Here is a 20368-nt window from a genome sequence, read left to right as displayed (position 1 = left end):
GCATCGACAGGGTCATTACAATCCTTACTTGAACCTTGTTGCCAGACAAAACCCATCATTCCAAGAGAGATGCACCTTCTGGAACAAGAACAACGCTCCCTATACCACACTATGGTAGCTGATTCAGATGTTCAGTCACATTGTGGTGACAATAGGGACTTGGGCTGCCTTTGGATTTGTTAGCCCTCCAAGAGTTCTGTGGGCTGGAAACATCTCCAGACATTAACTCTGACTCCGCTCCAGGGCTTTCCGCTTACCTCAGAGATGGTGGCTTTTCACTAGGTCATCAGAAAAGCAGCCAAGGTCCTTGAGCTACACTAACTACAGTGAAGCAAAGAGCAGCTAAAATACTTACAGATATCTTACAGGTGGCGCTGTACACTTTAGAACCATGAATCCAATTCAACAAAAGCTTATGAGGAATCCTTGGAAGAGTCCTGGACAAAACCATTCCCATGCTAGGAGTATAACAGGGTTATTGCTTGCCAGTTCAGGCCAGCCCTAGGGAATCTGGCCTTCCGACACATTCACCCCTCATCCCGGAGCTTGGTGGGGCAGAGCCCCTCCACATCCAAAATGTAATCTTGGGGCTTTTCCAACACACCCTAATGATTGGGAGTCCAAATGCCTGGAATCCGTAGGTAAAAGGGCTTTTTTGGCTGGCAGCTTAGCTCTTAACTCCGTTCACACCGCCTGTCTGTTAGGAAGATACTCTCTGGGACATCTCCCAGATCATCTGAAGAATCACTGTTCAGAATTGGTGAGAGATTTACAGGATTTCTCTATATATCTAGTATGGGCTGACCTAGACACTACAGACACAGTTGCCAGATCAATGGGCACATTTGTGACCTTAAGAGCCATACATGGCTACTGCCCACACGGCCCTTCTCTGATGTGCAAAGCCCAGTGTTAGACATGCCTGTTGATGCAGAGAGAGTCTCTTTGGGGAAAAAGCAGATTGGTCTAGAATGCTTGAAAGAAGGGAGAGTAACAGTTTGTTAATTAGTGTTGCAGTCTGCTCCTCGGACTTTTTGTCCCTTCAGGAAGCCCAGCTCCTTCTCCTGGGTTTCCCCAAAAATTACAAGCCCCACTGTAAGGCCAGCAATAGCAAAGGACCCATGTTACGCAACATTTCAGAAGGAAATGCTGTAACAGACAGCTTACTCCATCGTCTTCCTCCTCCTCTTGCCCAGCACCTCAAGGGAGTCAACGGTAGTTTGCTCGGGAAGGAGCACAGTGGGAGAAATAATGTCTCTTTTTCTACAAGCCGGGAAGGCATCACTTCAGACCTCTGGGTCTTACAATTTGTAGAAAAGGGATACATCCAGCACTTCTGCCAGCATCCATGCAACTGTCTTCACTGTCCCTCATAGTTCCTGGAAAAACATCTGGGGATCCTGCAGCATCAGAATGAAGAAAGGGGATGTAGAGCTGGTGCCAGAGCATGTATTGGGGCAGGAGTGCTACTCTCAGTACTTCCTAATTCCCAAGAAGGACATCGATCTGCAGCCGATGCTCGATCCCAGGGTCCTGAAGAAGTTCCTCAGGAAGTACATGTTCAGAATGCTCTCCCTGGCTCATGTTTTAGTGGCACTGGAGATGGATGACTGGATAGTGTCTATAGATTTGCAGGACAAGTGCTTGCAGTTTGTGATGGGTACTACCCATTACCACTACATCACTTTGTTTTGGTATGACATAAGCACCCCTTGTCTTTATGAATGTGATGGCAGTGGGGGTGGCTCAACTCAGAAGGTTGGGATCGCAGTGGTACCAGGAGCGGCTGGTGTTTACTAAGATTGGTGGGGCAGGGGGGCATAGGGGTTACGAAGGGAGGAAGGAAAAATACAAAATAATAATAATTGAAAAACGTACCTTCAGCTGGTCTCATCGTGTTCCTCTGCTCCTCTTCTTAAGGCACAGGCTCCTAGCCTGCCCTGCAGCCAATTCTGAAGCTGCTCTTGCATGAGAACAGCTTCAGAATTGGCCAGAGCACCCTCAATTAGCGTGCAAGGACAGACTGGAACTCTGTGCCTGCTCTCACTGTGCATGATGGTTTGGTCAGCCTAAGACAGCCAGCCAAATCATCATACGCAGTGAAGGGAGTGCACTGCCACTCCCCTCAGTGCTGTCACCCACCAGCCCCCCCCCCAAGACTTGGCAGGAAAGGAGAAATAGAACTTGTGTAATTTTTTTCTCTGTTTCTTACACTTTTTGGGGCAGGCGACGCTCCTCCGCTATTGCGGATGTGCCTCCGCTGAGTGGTACCATACCTGGGCAACTGGCTGATTAGAGTCAAGTCGTCTGAGCTAATGCTCCATGATTTGTTGTTGACAGCTTCCCTGTTGTATGATTTGGAGTTATCAGTCTGTCACCCCAAATCTCACCTGCTGCCCTCTCAGCGCCTTCTGTTCATAGGTTGATTCTGGATACCATCCCAGTCAGATCTTTCCCTCATCCACATTGTATATGGGACATTCTGGATATGATTCTGATGTTTTAGATGGGAGCTCAAGTGCAGGCCCTGAAGGTCCTTCGTTTGCTTGGTCTGTTGGCTTCTGGCATTCCGAAGGTCACTTATGCACACTGGCACAAGAGGGCTCCGCTGTGGTGCTTTTGCTGACAGTGCTTCCAACATCAAGGGGTTTTGGAAGAATCCAAAGGCACCTCCAGTGATGCTGCAGCAGAGTTGAACGGGTGGGGAAGGAGAAGAAACAGTTTCAGAAAATACCTTTCTGCTTCTCTACTGCAGTGTCCATGGTTGTAAGGAACGCTTCCTCCCTAGGGTGGGGAGCGTTGTTGAAGAACCTGAAAATCAGAGGCCTCTGCTCTCCAGAAGAGCAATATAGTCAGATCAATCTGCTGGAGCTGGGGGTGATTCAGTTGGTGTTCTTCCTGCCCTTTCTGGTCTGTCAGTCCATATCTTCAACAGCTATATAACTGCTCTTTGATAACTGAACAAGCAGAGAGGAGTAGCGTCTTGGCCTGTCTGTCAAGAAGCTATGAGACTGTGGGCCTGGGCACTCCAGCATGGTCTGTGGATAGTGGCCAGATTCAGAGAACAGCAGGGCTGACAATCGCAGTTGTCATTATCTTGACAAATACCAGTAGCATATCCATTCAAGTGAGGTATAAGACCTCTTTGCCTGGAGAGCACACCTCAAGTGACCTCCTTGCTGCTTGAGGCAACGCCCACTGAAAGAATTTGAGAACCCTCCAACATCCTTTGCTAACAGCCCTGGGAGATGCATTTCAGTTGGAGAGGAAGTTTCACCTCCACTACAGATTTCCCTCATAAATTTGATTCCACAGGTTCTGAGGAATATTTGCCCTGACAGAGCCAAAGTCATTCTTATTGCCCCAGTCTGGCCATTAAAGGTATGGTATACAGACCTTCAGCACTTGTTGATTGCGGCCTCTCTTTGGCTTCCACTCAAAGTAGACTAATTGTCCCAATCAGGGGGGAAGGCCGTGCACCCAAATCTTCACAGCCTACACCTTAATGTGTAGAGATTGAGCGGGGATATATAAGCACCTTACAGCTACCACCGGATGTGGTGGTCGTGGTCCTTTAGACATAATGCCCTGACAAGGAGTCCGTTTACTCAGGGAGATTTAACAAGTATGTTTCCTGGTGTGCAGAGACGATTGATCTTCTAAAAGTATCCCTAAACAACATACTGCAGTTCATACTGTTCTTGGAGCAACAAGGCTGTGCAGTGGCTGCAGTCAAAACAGAGGAAAGCACTGCCTGCTTTCCTCTATTTACTAGATTAACCCTCCCTCTTTAGGTTTCTTCTGGTGATAATATTTCTGAAAGGTCTGACAAACATGTATCTGATAACCCTTTTTATAATGCCTCACTGGTACCTTCATACAGTTCTGACGTTTCGTATGGGAACTTAGTTTGACCCATACATAGTTGCAAGTTGAGGCTTTTGAAACAAGTTTCATAGCTGTCTTCACCTGGGCTCGCTGAGTCAGTGAGTTGTAAGACTTCTCTGTCTGTCCCCTTTACATGTTTTTCCCAGGCAAGTGGATGTTGCAAAGTAAGGCAGATTTCATTTCAAAGGTGTTGTCTTCTTTCCGTTACGAACTATACATCACCCTACCATTCTCTTTCTTTTCCTCCACCACATCCTACCAAGGAGGAGGAAAGGCTTAAAATACTCAACTTGAAGTGTGGGTAAATTTCTTCATCAGTTGTACAAAAGTGTTTCTTTCAGATGATCAACTCTTTGTCTGCTACGCTGGCTTTAAGAAAGGAAAGGCGGAACACAAATGAACTCTTTCTCGCTGGATCATTTTATGCATCAAGATCTGCTGTGCTCTAGCCAAGAAAGACCTACCAGAAGGAATCAGAGATCATTCCACCAGGGAAAAATCCTGCACTTCAGTCCTGGCTAGAGGGGTTCCAGTGTCTGATATCTTCCAGGCGGCGACATGGTCCTTTCTCCTTATTGTCAGCAAACACAGTTGCTTAGATTCAGCAGTGAGGAGAGCTGGCCACTTTGCCATATCTGTCCTGAATAATTTCTGATTTAGTTTTCCAGTCCCACCACCCAAGGGGAGTATTACTTGTGAGTCTATTCAAAGATAAGGAATATGCATGTCGAAATATCCATCAGAAGGAAAAAGTTACTCGTCTTTAGTAATGATCTTTTTGGCAGATACTCTATCTACCTGCAGATTCCTCACTGATCCTACCTCCTCCCTGCTCTAAAGAAACTTTATTGCGTTTCCTAATAAGATGTCAACTTAGTATTGTATTGCACCACTGCTTGATTGTCATTTTTCTCAATAATGCCTAGGATGTCGCAGCAAAAAAAAATTGAATTGACATCAGGGTACCTGTCCTGGCACTATATGGCCCAATGACATCACGATCCAGTGCCCAATTTTATAATGACGCCAGAGCCCTCTACTGGCATCGGAGAGCTATTGCAGAAGTTTCCAGACCAGTCTAGTGCTTGGGGAATATTCAAAGGTGATGACTCTGCAGGTAATTAGAATATCCACCAGAAACATCGTTATTCAAGAATAGTAACTTTTTCATCGTCTAAGGGTTACGCACTCTGAGTTTACTGCTTGACTTCAGAGTTAAGCTTTCATTCTGATGGTCAATTTCGGGCCTAGGTCTTGAGTTGAAAGCAGGATTTCTTATAAGCAGCCAAATGAAGCTCAGAATGCTAGATTCATTCACAGCTGACTAACTCAAGGCCAGAGTGCATGTCCATCTACCATGTAGGGAGCATTCCCATCCCAACACTCATGATACAGACAACTGAGACGCTTCAGAAAGTTAACTCGAATTTTTTCCTGAAGGAAGGTAACCAGAGGCAAAATACATACTGGTGAAGGAGTATCTGGCATCTATTTAGGCCCTTGTATGTAGCTGTGTACCTGGTGCACAGTTGATTCGGGCATATGGATTTGGTAGTAACCATAAATGTCCTAGGTGCCTCTAACTTTCTAGGTTTTATACAACGAAGCAAGCAAGGTCATTAAAATTCATTCTGATCTCCTCTAAAAAGAAGCCACCGTATTTCAAAGAATAAAGGCACAAACTCATACAAATGTAGAAGCTATTGCCATTTCGACCTTTCTGTAGATTGAATGCAGATACTGAGAGAATACAAAAACATCAGTATGTCCATATTAAGGGGCACATTACGATCGTGGACGGACTTGCGTCCATCCGCGAGCCCTGAGTAGGAGGGAACGTCCGCATGTGCTGCGGCATTCCCTCCTGTGCAATTAGGATGTGACCGCCACCCTGGCGGTCACATCCTCTATTTTTAACATTGCGGCGGGTGCGGCTTCAAGCTGCACCCGCCGCAATGTTAAAAACGCATGCATTGCATTTACATGCACAAAGCGGCAGGCACCGCGCGGTGCCTGCCGCTTTCTGCATGTAAATGCAGGGGGGTACCATAGGTACCCCCCATGTGCACCCCCCCAACTCCCTTTACCCAGGGGGCCCGCAATGGGCCCCCGAAGTGAAGATCCGTATGCTTTTGCACGGCGGAGAACCCGCCGCGGAAAAGCATTTTTGGGAAGCCATCCTAATATGTCTGGCGGTGTCTGAGAGATACCGCCACCATATTAGAGCTTTTCCGCCGCGGTTGTAAGCCGACTGCGGCGGAAAAGCGGCGGACTGAAACCAAGACCCACCAGCCATACTAATTTGGCGGTGGGTCTTTGGTGGGTCCGCAGCGGATCTAATCGACCCCATAGTTTGGTTGTATCAATTTCTCTAGGACCTCTGACATTCTAAAGAGAGCTTTAACTAATCCGCATTATAAGGTGTATGTAGAATATGTTCTGTTTGTAATTATAAAGCAAAATAGTCACCCTGAGAATGTTTTGCCAGTAGATGCTTTCAGACGATGCTCCTCATTTACTATACTTCGTATTGTCATAACTACAATTCCTCTCAGTCAAGGTGAAATTATCAAAATCATATACAATCTGAATAGTGGTCTGGATTCTTTATTTTCTTTTCAGCCTATTCAATTATTTTCAATGGTAGCTGAAAGAGGGCATTCATTCAAGTTGCTAGGCCAGCTTTATACTGGGAGCTCAAAATATACTTTCAAAATCGAGGGGGGCGTTGTTCTAACCCATGAATGACAGTTTACCTCCCCCATTTTAAGGCTACTTTTAAAGTAACTGTAAACTCACGTGAGAGAGTTAGAGAGATTCTGTAAGTTGATGATCCTTTTTACATATTTTCATAATTCAGCTATTTTATTTCAAAATGTTCAAGTCTTCAGAGAGGGTGCACTCATACTCTGGATCCCAACAGATAGTTAGATTTGGTGTAGGGCATTGATAGAGTGGATCCAGCCTTTCAAAGCAGTTGTTTCTGAGTTTTGACTTTAGGTCCAAGAGGAAAAGCATTTTGTAAGTAAAGCATTGCCCGATAGAACGTGGTATGCACCAGGTTTTGTTACTCTAATGTCGAAATAGCCTTGCCATTCGTGTTACAGGCCATTCCACAAGCATGTCTCGAATTTCTAAGACAGTTGTGCAAAGTTGGTTCCTAGATGGCAACGCATACATTTGTAAACATGAATTTACGGCTGTGGCTTTGTGGCTACATTCCCTAGTACGACAATTTTCATGATTCAGCAACAGAGTGCATCTTATTGAAGATATGAAAGATCCATTGCAGGAGAAGAAAGCATTTCTTTCTTGTACTTTCAGTTCTGTAGTTTTGGCACATGTACTAGACTTAATATATGACCTCTGTGTATAACATCACATCTCTTGTGCACGTAATCCCCCAAAGAGGAATGTAAAATGGTGCCAGGAGTGGGAGTCTCATGAACTCTTTCTAAGGTCGTCGTGGTTGCTGGGAACCTGATTCGGATGAATTGCTAACTACAAATAGTTGCCCTCTTTATAGCCATTTAAGATACTCAAGTAAATTGCATAGAGAAGTTTACCACATATTGTCTCTGTGGGAGTTACCAGTGCTGGAGAGTAATTATTTACAGGTAAATTTTCCTTTCTGTACTTCCTTTTCACAGTGGAGGGTCTTCATGAGCATGCAATCTAATGTGGGCCGGTAAACGCTCCCCATGCCCAAGGCTGGTGGCCTCTGGAGCAGGGGATTGCCAGTTTGACTGTTTTGCCCCTTGGTACCTGCACTAACCCCATGTATTCTTCTTGCAGTGGTCGGATTCATTATAAGGATATGTACAGTTTACTGCGGGTTATTTCCCCCCCGCTGGGCCTAGGCAAGAAATGCCCTCATAGGGTGGCTTGCAAGGTTTGACTTCCACTAAAAACTTTGAACTGCAACCTGCTAGCATCAACGGAATGAATGTCGCTTTTGGTTTTTTCTTTCAATATATATATTTCATATATATATATATATACATACATATATATCTCCTCTTGCATTTTTTTACTCGGCGGATACCTTTGATTGCCATCCGGATTGCATTGACATGAAGCTGTCACTTCTGATTGCAGCATGGAGTGTGAGGGGGGTTTATCTAACTGTTTCTGCTTGCTGGCGCTGGGCATTATGGGGACAGAGGGGGTATGCATTGTCGTCATTAGGGGTGGATGCAAACTGCATTGGCATCTCCCTTCACCCCTTTCCATTTGATGCTCTTTCCTCCCTCCCTCCCTCCTCTTCCTCATTCCTCCATGCCCTCTCCTCAGATCCATTTCCCCACCTGAGTCCTTCTAACGATTGCGTGCTAAGGCTCATCAACACTTATAGACCACCAAAACATAAGACTAAACTGATTTCTGCTCATGTCTCTCTGTCTCTCTGCAGAAAAGCAGTTGAAGTAATCTTTTTTTATTTTTTCCTTCCATTTTTGTTCGTTTAAATTTCTTTTAAAAAATTATGATTTTTTTGTATGGTTCTTTGCATCTCTCTTTTTTTCGTGCTTTTTTGGCTCATGTTTTTTGCTCCCAGGGGCCGAATGAATTACCCAGACATGTATCAGATGCTCAGACACATGTCTCCACCTTTGGGTTTGGGGAAGAAATGCCCAGCACGCGTTGCCTATAAGGTAGAATAAATACATAAAAAAGAAAACTATTAAAAAATAGAAAAAAAATCAAAAATTGAAACAACTAAATGAATTTTAATTAAGCGTATTCAATATCTCTTTATCACTCATTTATTTCTAAAATTTAAAAAGTGCAGTGTGTCCGTTAGTGTTTCGTGTGCCAGAGACTCCATTATGGCCACTAGGTGTTGGGGGGTGCGGGGTTGGGAGGGAAGGTCAGTGTGCTCCTGGACTTCACTGGACCCACAAGGCGCGATGTCTTGCTACAGTGATAGTCATCTGCAATCACATGTGGTCCACAGTGTGGCCTACCTAGATGCAAGAGAAGCTGCGGAGGAATCCTAACTAATCCAGACAAGCCTCTGTTTGTTTTTCTTTCTCCCCTCAACCTGGAGCGACTATTATCCCTCGTTCTTGAATTCTCTGAGGAGTACAGATAACGCTATCTTTATTCTGTGCTTCGAGCGGAAATATGTGTGAATTAGGTGTCAAATCATGCAGTCCACAGGTCACAAGGAGAGGCTGAACATGTGGTACGGGTTTTTCCTTTCTGCAGGTAAATAAATGAGCTTCCTGAAGCATCTAATGGGGGCCATTAGTCTGACGCCTCACAAGCCACAGCCGCTTTGGCCTCCTGTCCATCACAGATCCAGGAATAGTTTCCTTTCCTGATGTGGACTTCCGGTATTAAGTGGGCATAAGCAGCAAAGCTCGCCCTTCAACGTTTGGTACACCAGCTTCTGGTGGACATCCTTACGTCGCCACTGGCATATCTGATGCCTCCCACTCATGGCTCTAAATGGACCATTCCCCCTTTATTTTGAAGAGGTCAAACACCATGTTGCTGTCTGCAGTGCATGATGGGAAACCATGTGTTATGTTCAGCCATGCCATTTTACAAATATTTTGCTGAGACCAACGCTGCTTATGATGCAAAGACATATCCTATTCAGCTCATGCTTTACTTTGGTCATTGCTTATGTTTTGCAGGAACAGTGCTTATAGTAGGTAATATTAACAGACTCAGACTAGCAGCACTTCTCAGGAGTGTTACTATATTAATAATATGGAAGTGTGGGCATTTCCCTGCGGGTTGTTATACTTGTCAAAACTGAGTATGCACACTTCATGTAAGATCTAGTATACTTGTATTACAACAGTATTGACCATTAGGGGGAGCTACATGTTAGCAGTGCTGTACTAATACTCATCCAGAGGGCTGCTATACTTTTAATACTAATGTAATGGAACAGCTCAGCAGCTCCTGTGAGCTTTTAATAAGGCAATCCTGGCACTTGTGAGCTCTGATATACCTTTAAATGGGACAGTGCCAGCAGGACTGCTGTATTTTCAATGAGACATTACTAAGAAGATAGAATTTACTGTGAATCAGGTTTTGTGCTTCTCCACTCTATTAGTATTCTTAACAAATTAGAAAAAATCTGTGCCATTTACAGAAGAATGGCCTAAACACCAATGTGCAGCTGGGTGAACACAAGCAAGCGTCTTCTGGTTTGTTTCATGAAAAGAAACACTCCATTGCAGCTAACCCTTCTGCGAAAATCACTGCAAATATCTTTAGGTCCATAGTCACGCCATCCTAAACACATGGTGTTTCCATCACAGTGGTTACCATCCATTTTCCCACATTGCACTGCAGGCCAGCCATGTGTCCAGAGAGGTTTGATGCGCGGCTCTGCAGCATGTCACGCCTGCACCCACAGCCTCTGTTGAATGCAGAGTATTTGCTAAGGTAGCCTTTCGTCCTGTGGATTGCATGACATTATAACTCTAATCAATATAAAACAAAAGAAGATGAACAAGGTCCTGTTTTTTATTCTCAAGTAAAATAGCTCCTTTTCCTCACTCTCGTCTGTCTCCCACTTCCCTTCTGTCAATGCAGTTCTCACCTGTGTCACAGTCCCTTCTCTCGCTCTCCACCTCACCCCTTTCTTCATGCCGCTCACATTCTGTCCAATATCAAACCCGAATGAAATGGTCTCACTGCTCTGCATTACAACCTTCATGTTCTCTCTTTCAACATATCAGTCTCTTTCCTCTCACCTCCCCTCAAACTATATCTACCACTCTGTATCTTACCTCTTACGCTGCAGGCCTTGGGGTTGACAGCCAGGTCTGAATCGGTCAATTGATAACATATGGTCTCTGTCCTACCAAAGAAAGCTCTTTCACGGAACGTACTTGTTGCAACGCATTTCAAATTCCTACCATTTGATGTGATATTTTAGCTTCTAAGAAAGGGTCGGTGCACAGAATTTGAGCCATGCTCAGCTATGTTTCAAGTAATTCCTTGTCATTTGGTCAGGTTTCACTCTAGAACCCAGTGAGGCAATAAGTCAAAATTATCAAGATTAATAACCAAACCCCAGTTCTTGGCATGATATGTTCTGTCTTATGATACAGAAAGTGCATAGATGCTAAATCCAAGTGTTATCATGAACAAGAGTCTAGAAAAATTCCAGCTGGCAATGAAAGACTCAAGAATGAAAAATACCCTAGACGGCTTTAAAATGCTGAGACTGGTTGTTGCCACAGGCAGCATTTCAGCTAGCTCTAATAGCCTGAGAGCATAAGACAGCAAGGACTCTGTTCTACATAGTTATCAAAAGCCAATGGAGGATGTCAGTATGGGCATTAGTCCACATAACACTCAAATGCTATGCCCTATTGTCAGCATGGACACTCTTCATACATAGAGACAATGTTCTTGGTGACTCCCAAAGGCTGGTGCCTATTATCAACATGCACATTTTTCTAGATAGTTCCGAAATATTAAGACATAAAGTTATCATGAACAATGTTCTAGGTATCTCTTACTGGTGAAGGTCAGGTGTCAGCATTGACGATGGTCTAGGTATCTCTTACTGGTGAAGGCCAGGTGTCAGCATTGATGATGGTCTAGGCATCTCTTACTGGTGAAGGTCAGGTGTCAGCATTGACAATGGTCTAGGTATCTCTTACTGGTGAAGGCCAGGTGTCAGCATTGACAATGGTCTAGGTATCTCTTACTGGTGAAAGCCAGGTGTCAGCATTGCTGATGTTCTTGATATCAGTGTTTCACGGCCAAGGGAAGGTAACAGCATCAACAATTTTCTAAATAGCGTTTGCGTGCAAAGTTCTTTAGTCAACATCTGAACTGTTCTAGATGAATGAAAAAAACAGATGCCAAGCGCCAATGCAAATACCATTCTAGGTTTAAGAGTGGGCAATGATTTGGACAGCTCTGAACATAACTCTGAACGACTGAAGGCAGATGTCGCCATGGATAATGTTTCAGCTATTGATCAGTGACTGAAGCCATGTGTCAGCATGGAGCATGATTCTAATGGCTCTGAAAGGCTGAGGCCTCGTGTCAGCTTGACAGCAGTTCTAGATAGATTCAACAGACTGAGGCTTGATGTCATTCTCCATAATTAACTACAAAGCTTTTAAATGTTTAGGCATAGTCTAAACATGACTAATGTTTGAGATATCTTTTACATTCTAAAGCCTGTGTCAGCATCAACAATCTTCAAGCTAGTTTCCAGTTTCTGGGGTCATTGATCCGAATGGAAACACTTTTCTCTAACCACCAGTTGCCATATCGAGACATCACAGAGGGTATGCATCAGATATATATACTAAATACTCCAGTCACGTGCCTTTATGTGCAGTGTTCTTGAGAGATCACTATTAGCAATTCTTTCAGTGTATAACGCTGCTGTGCACATACATGCAGTCCACAACGACATAGGTGTCCACAGTTTACGGTCCGCGGTGATACCTACCTCTAAGATCATGCATCACCGTAGAGTTGGCCCTCAACAGATCCAAGTCTGTAAGGTTAGAGATTATTCCATATAAGTTCTGATGCCCCATAGTTCCTAAAGTCATAGGTCGAAATTGGTTGTGTTCTTAATAGATTCCAAGTCCCAAGTTCAGGTGTTATGAAAAACTCTAGGCTCTTTGGACTATATTCCAACAAATATCAGTCCATGAAGTTATAGGTCACCCGAGGGTATGCTTTAAAAGGAAATCTCTGTACCTGTGACCGTTGGTCTCCATCATATATTTTCTTGACTCAGCCCACTGTATGAATAGTTGCAGTTCAACCACCAGTCTATTCCTCCGCTCCAACCAATCACAGCTTGTTTCACAAGCTGTGCAGCTACTCTCAGTGGATACATCCTTTAAACTTTTCTTGAATCAAATAGTTCATAATTGATTCACAGCAAACAATTTCTGTTTTTAAAGAATATTTAGCGAGTTAATTGACTTTCTAACAATGTAATCTAGCCAAACAGTGACTGTGTGAGAGAAATCCTACATGCACACTCAAGGTATCTGTGTCATGCATCAGGGTCCTTTATATCAAATTCTGATATGTGTAATTGTACCATGAATAACATGTTTATTCTGGATGGTTCGTTCTTTTGGTTGGGAAGAGGATAAACTAGTTGTTTTATAGATTGTCACTGAGTGAGTCAGGCCTGCACACGTATGCATAACAGACTGTCAATTTCAACGTCTCTGCCTTTTTCCCAGACTCATACCTCAGACCACTCATTCACTGTTCCCCCATCAGCCCGGGCACTCATGCCAGGAACTTTTCATTTCACTTCTTCAGCCCCCTCAGTGCCATCTTGCCCTCAGGATGCCCTCGCTAGCTCAAGCCTGTGAGTTTATTTCAATACCCAGTGATTCCTCTGCTAGACCCCTCCCCCAACCCCATCTTGGCCAACCCAACTGACAAGATCACATCTGAAGTGCCTAGTCAGAGGTGCTGGTTACATGAACACTGTTAATAAGGCCCTCTCTTCCAGAACAACTTCTACTCCCACCCTCATCGTATAAAAAAGTTTGCCACTGCATTTAGTAGCTGCCATGTTCAAGACTGCAACCCACCACTGGCAAGCAGGTGTTTGCCATGCAGCTTCTTTTCTAGCCACTCTGACCAGCTGCCTAGCTCCTCTGTTCTCTCAAGCTAGCTTTGTCATTGCCCTTCCAAGCTTGACTTTCCCCATTTCCGAATCTACTCGGTTTAATTTGTCCTTCCCACCATGTCCTTTATGGGAACGTTTTGTGGAAACCTGATCAGTTGTTCCTTTTTGATTGGAGACCTTTTGTGATGCCCTTCCCCTCCAGGTCTCCACTGTACATTTGGAAATTCTGACTATCTCTTAATCCCAGAGTGTTTGATTAACACTAATGTGGAGTATGGCTGATGGAGTCCTTAAGTGCTTTTTGAACCCTGGTGTGCACAGTCTACAAAGCGCAGTGTGGAGTCTCCTGGTGCAGTCACTGCCCCCTACAGTGTTCAGTCAGTACAGAACGCCAATCCATCTATGCTTGTGGCTTCCCGAACTCCACAGCTGAATATTACTTCACCTGATGGCCTTTGAGCTTTGTAGCCTTTAGTTTGCAGTAAACCTGGGGCCTATGTGTGGGTCTCTGTTATGTGGGCTGCAGAGGGCGCAAAGCTCTACTGTATGCATGTAACATAGAGTCCTCTGGAGTCCCATGCACACTAAAGCCTCATCTCAGAAACCACAACTTCCATGCCGCTTGCACTCAGGTGTTTTTTGATAGCTAGTGATCTTTCCTGGATTCCTGCCGCCAACAACCCCAGTATCACCTTTAAACTCAGATTAAAAAAGAAGCTGCACTCAACTGAGATCCCTACATGATTTGATATGTTTGGAAGCCTTAAAATCACACCTATCTCTCTAAATTAATCTGTCGGGTTGGGAAAACAAAGTTCCTTGACAGTGGGTTTCACTATTATCGACTTCTTCAAGGTTACAACAAGTCTATATGTCAAAGGGATCTTTCCATGTTAGTAACCAAGCTGGGTCCAACATACATTTTCTTTCATTTTCATGAATTCCACACAGTAATCAGATATTCTTAAATGTGACTATCATTTTCTCATCTAGTGTTCTGTGATCATTATCTCCTCCCATTCAAAAAAGCGAGACACCTAAAAACGAAAGTAGAAATAATGGTAACATTTTTTGCAACTGTAGGATAAATTAAATAATTAGCCAAGGAAGCGACTTTTTGAAAAAAGCCAGTAGGTAATATATAAATAGAAAAAAATAACGATTTATCTGGAAATTGGAAGCCAAACTTGTTGCCTTGAAGAAGTTTGCAAGAGTGAAACACCTTCCACGTTCTTCTTGTTTTGCCTTTCCTTTCTTCCGTCTTATTCATCAATGTGCAGACAGCAATGCTACTTCTAAGAGCTCTGAAACAAACGAAAGCATTAACAGGAAACAAATGGTATGTGGCTGCCTTTTTATGGAACGTGATGAAGCCTTCTGCTGCTACAAACCATGGTGCCCTTGAAGACATGGAGCCCATGGATACAAAGAAGCCACCTTTCCGTACAAAATGTGCATCCCTTTGGTACACTTTATCAGCTGATGTCCCTCTAAGTGTGTACCATAGAATTCTCCAGAGCTCTTGTTTCGAAGGCAACTCCCTTTTCTATACATTGAAAAGAGCACTTTTGCCTCCACTCCATGTTGTGCCTTGTGGCTCCCCTATGTGTATGTAATATTTGCCACTTTGTTGCCAATCGAGCAAAATGCAGCAACTGTTTGAACAATGGCAGGAGATGGGATACTTATAAACAGTAGACTATATCTGAACATGTCCGTGATCTCAGAACCCTTTTTTGAAAATACATAAATGGCAATTTAGAATTCATGTAAAGCAGAATACCAGCCTTCAAGTTGGTCCATTTTGTGTCTGTATTTTATATATATGTTAAAGTAGTGAATTTAAGTAAATTAGCGAAGTAACGTATGTTAGACTGAACTCACTAAAGAATGCAGCCACCTGAAATGAAAATAAATCACCAAATGCGGCTCCCTATATAGGCTACAAAAAGATTAGTAGGTGCTGGTCCTTCTAGAAGAATTCTGGTGGTTGCAAAAGTCCCGTCGACCACAACAGGACTCTTTTTACCGAGACAAAGCAAGTAAATCCTGACTATAAATGTTTTTCAATTGTGTTTTTGGTCTGTTTTTTCTTTCTCTTTTCAAGAAACTGTCATCCTCCAACAGGTAATTTCGAAGGCCTTCCAAACTTATAGGTAGACAAACTCAGCAGGCTTTTTCTGGAACAACATGAATTAAAAATAAACATGATAAATAATGAGTCACTTACATCCATGATGAATGGGGCATTTCAGAAATAGTCCAACCTGATGGATACTTCTAACCGAAGATTCCACACCTTGTGACTACCCACAGGAGCCAGACTGGATCTTGAGATATTTTTCTCAGCAATTCACTTGCATGCCGGTCGGTAGCATTGTTTGGCTCCGCATCGGGTCCCCCCCGACGCCTGAAATGATGTCAGGGCCACAAAATAACTGCCACCTCTGTACATCTATGCCAGTTCCTTTCTTTCCGTGCCTCCAATGAGGATTTGGAGTTTGCTGCATGTATTTTTGTTGCTTGACAGAACATTCTTCCTTGAAATTTATTTCTGTGTGCAAGGAATATGTCTCCCCCTAAAATGACACGGGTTTCAAACCCTGGAAAGACTGACATAGATGGATGTCAGTGATGGACAGAACAAGGTCTGTCTCTGGTGACTCAACTCCTTGAATTACTCAATGTTGTGCAATAAATGTGCACAAATGATCCTAAAGGCTAACTGGGACTGCGAGGCTAAGCTCTGTGTTGTTGAACACTGTAGGAGACTTAAAATGCACCATCCTGATCAACGTAAGGTATGCAGATGTGTTCTCAAATCTTCCTTTCACTCCATATCTTCAGGTAAGTCAAAGAAGAAAAATACAAGCCCAAACACAGGATCCCTGTCTCTCTGCCACTCTCTTGAAGAGATATAATATGGACATCAGCGAGTCTCCAAATCATGGTCACTCATCAAACAAATTACTCTTGCACTAGTCCCCATCCAGTCTGAGCTTCTGGGGCAATTGGCAGTGGCACTACAAATGTAAGCCTTCAAAGAGGCATATTTTTGGTCCCTGTCTAGATCCCTCTGGCATGCCTTCAGGCCCCATGGATCTGAGCCGGCCTCCAGTTGGGATACAGCCAGCAGATACGTCCCAAATCTGGGGCCGATTCCTTCCCTGGTGCCGAATACCACTCCAGTTCCTCGGGCAGCGACGCGGCCAATGTTGGAGGTAAACCCATAGTCTTTTCCGGACCAGAAGCGAAACCATCACAGCCACGATCAAAGATGCACTCAACTCAACCTCACTCACATCCACATTATGATCCTTATATGCTTTCATTGCCACATAGATTCTCAGAACCAGACATTGACAAATTGCAAGTATATGACAATGAAAATCGTTTCCTGAACTTCCAAGAGGCCAGTGATCTTGACAGCTTCCCAAATACTGGACTGAATTGAATTCTTCACCTAGCCCCTCTACGGAAGAATCTGTCTCTTTAGCCATGGAGGGTGGCAGAAGTCTTGACCTCCAGCTTCACTTAGTGGAAGTTAAGACAAATGTACTGACTGAGATCTGCATTCAAAGCAGACCTCTTTGGAACATTTTCTTCCACTGGATGAGGCCCTAACAGATACCCTCTTAGGCATTTGGGTGAAGCCATGGTACAGCCCTCCTGTAAATAGAGAAATAACCCAACAGCACAGACCAGCTCTGAGGCACCCTCTTTCACTTTCGCAGCACCCAACACCAGTGAGCCTCGTGGTTCAAGCCTACTCAACCCAAGTCTGTTTCCGGCCACCCCACTAGACAAACAGAAGAAATGTATAGAGGCATTTGGTAAACTGATGTTTTCCTCTGCCAGTCTTGCCCTCCAATCTCGCAAGTTTATTTGCCTCCTGGGGCATTACTCACACTTATTTTGGGACACGGTGAGCGATATCTTGCCTGCGGTCCCACACGACCTTCGTGTTAACTTCCAACAAATAATTCAGCATGGTCGAAGTATGTGATCAGGTCAGGCCTGGACACGCCTGACTGTCAGGGTAGGGCAGTTAGTACCAGCGTGGTGCTTCGGAGCCACTTATGGATAAGATCGATGGGATTATCCAGTGAAGTCCAACAGTCCCTCATGGACATGCGTTTCAATAGCACTTGTGTCTTTGGAGAAAAAGTAGACTTAGCAATAGAGCGCTTCAAGGAAAGCAAAGCAAAAGCGCACTCTCTTAGCTTTGAACACCGTACCACAGTCTCCCCAACAATATCCCTTTTGCAGCTTCGGAAGATGGATACAGCTGAGGCAGCATCAAACTTTGCCTCCTTTCAAGGCAGAGAATATGGCTGCCAATGTCCAGGCCACTAGGGGCAGCGAACTACACAATCTCGACCCACCCCAAACCCCCCACCCCCGCTGCAAAATTCCTTTAGTTTACCCTGCACTGTTACCCGGTTGGAGGCTTTATACGTTTTTATCCTCATGGATGGCAAAACAACAAGTTAGTGTTTTTCAGTGATTTCTGTCTAATCATCCTTATTTCAGTGATTTGGTTTTATTGGCTAATTTAAAACCTGAATGATATAAAGACAGAATATGTTGTCTTCTGAAGGCTGGTTTTCTGTACCATACTAAATACGGTTTGTAATGTGTTTGTGTTTAAAACCTGTTCTGGGATTCACCACATGTACAGAGGTATACTACTATTTATGAATTCAGGAAGATTAACCGTGAACGAGAGCTAGTATTACAAATGGGCACATTTCTCTTCTGAATAGGCACTCCCACATTCTAAGTAATGCTCAAGACTGAGCAGTCTGATTTTCAGTCGATTTGAACTTTCACCTGGCTCAACTCTTTCCTAATGCATTTCTGGAACCCTCCTGCAATCCTGTAACACATTTTCTGAATGCCTCGCCTTCTAATTTTCTGACCCGTCAGCCCCTGCATCCCTCCAGAGCACCCATGCTTCCTTCATATTTCCTCTCAGGCTTGGGAGATGTCTGACCTAGGATACAGTCCTAGCACCTAGCACCCTCTCCCACTACTGTATAGCAGCACAAGCTACCCCCACAGACCTCTAACCTGACACTTAATTGCTCTGTTCTCACCTAGCTGCATTTCCTTCAAGCTGGTTTGAAGGACTTTAACGAACCTGTCTGAATTTCCAAACATCAAGCCCAGCACTCAGTTTCCAGACTGAATAACTCTTCATAACCCTTGCCCGCCTCACTTTCTCTCTTTCCTTTTCTCTATCTTACTGCTTTGTCCCTTCTATCCTTCCTGGTTTTGCTTTCTTTCCAAAAGTATTCTACTGGTGTCATGGGTGCAAGAGGTTTAGTGACGAAGATTACTGCCTGAACCCTGACACCGTCCCACTAGTCCACAGCCTCACCAAGTCAGCTCTATTGAGGGGGCTGCTCCCAGAATCACTTAGCGTTTGACATAAAGCAAGCTGAGCTACTGAGTGCTCCCTTTGAGGCCCTCTCTGCGCCTTTGCACTAAGAGCAGGAACCTGGACGCCCCCTTGGCTAGTCTCAACCAGAGCTATGAATGAGTCTCGAGGTCCTTGTTGTGGCTGATTTTATCTACTCCGTGTGCCTTGCTGGTCCCGTGGAAGTTTGACATCTGTGCTGCATGCTGCATGCTGCATGCTGCATGCCCGCTGCATGACCCAAGCGGTGATGCCTTGTTGGTGGTCAGTCAGACATGTGCATTGTCATTCTGGTTCAGGTTTGGCACAAACTGGGATGGCATTTTGTGAAGTTCGCCTTCTTTCCGCTTCCTTTTCTTTCCGTTTGCTTGCCTTGGGGACTATAATTGCACATTCATTTGATATTTTGACTCTTTTAACTAGGAGTGAGCCAGCATCTGAAGAACTCTACAGGCACAGTAGATGGATAGGGGTGTAAGGAAATGGACTGTCCCTTGCTGGTCAGGTTTAAGATTAGTTAATTGAAGAAATGTGGAAAAATCCACTCTCATAGTTAAAGACAAAGAGCCCCCTCCTCCCACGATTTGCCAAGCAAAACCAGGAAAACAAGGAGCAAGAGCCATGTAGTCTGATGGTAATCACATGAAGCTGAATTGAGTCGAAAATGGATACAAGCAAAGGAGAACCTCAAATGGGCCTTGTCAGGATGAAACCTTTCAATTGACCTTTTTTGGGCACAAAACTATAAGGAGAAACAAAACTATTACTGGACAAGTAACCATTGAGGAAGGTCTTTTAGGTCTATGAATGCTAGGCAGAGCACTGGAAAAAAACATGGGTCTTTAGATGAAGGTAGAGCAGATTTGGTACTTGTGGGGGTATATTAGGAATTAGATGATGTAGGCTAGAGTAGAGTCATCTTAATGTCATTGGAAGGAGAGAAGTAGGACATAACTCTGAAGGCTATGAATAGCTACAAAAAATGATGAAGTCGAACTACGGGTGGGGAATAACTGAGAAGGAACATGGTAAAGACTCTTGGCAGCAACTGAAAGGATGAGACAGGATAGCATGGAGAATGTTGACTCCAGAATCCCTTAGGACTCAGTAAACGAGGGGAAGAAATAAGGAACACAGATAATTAAGTGTCTTGTCTTATTGGAGTTCTCCAGAGCTGGTCTCGTTTTTGGTGAAGGTGTACTGTGAGTGGGCTGGATAAAATGTTCTGCTTAAATTTCGCAGAGGCTTCTGCGCATGGATCTCCCTGTGGCGGATGACAACAGCGTTCACTTTAACTCCACACTAATGGCACTCATCCGGACAGCTTTGGATATTAAGATCGCAAAAGGTAAGCTCCGCAAGCCTGACAGTATCCTGGGAGAAAATACATCAGAGAATATTTGCTAAAGGGTCTGACTATGCTGAGGCTATACTGTGAGATGTATTGTGCACACAGTAAACAA

At 44.2% G+C, this 20368-nt stretch overlaps 1 protein-coding gene across 1 annotated transcript in view; it reads left to right on the top strand.

Moving 5' to 3' along the window:
* Window positions 1-20368, top strand: part of CACNA1A (calcium voltage-gated channel subunit alpha1 A) — a 1120700-nt gene that overhangs the window by 890108 nt on the left and 210224 nt on the right. Inside the window, exons 37-38 of the mRNA XM_078685323.1 lie at window positions 8444-8540; window positions 20148-20253. Of these exons, the coding sequence (XP_078541449.1) occupies window positions 8444-8540; window positions 20148-20253 (203 nt within the window). The remainder of the gene's footprint in view (window positions 1-8443; window positions 8541-20147; window positions 20254-20368) is intronic.

The sequence above is a fragment of the Lissotriton helveticus genome, chromosome 1_1 (genome assembly GCF_964261635.1).
Source record: "Lissotriton helveticus chromosome 1_1, aLisHel1.1, whole genome shotgun sequence".
NCBI classification, from domain to species: domain Eukaryota; kingdom Metazoa; phylum Chordata; class Amphibia; order Caudata; family Salamandridae; genus Lissotriton; species Lissotriton helveticus.
This window is presented reverse-complemented; position numbering and strand designations above follow the sequence as displayed.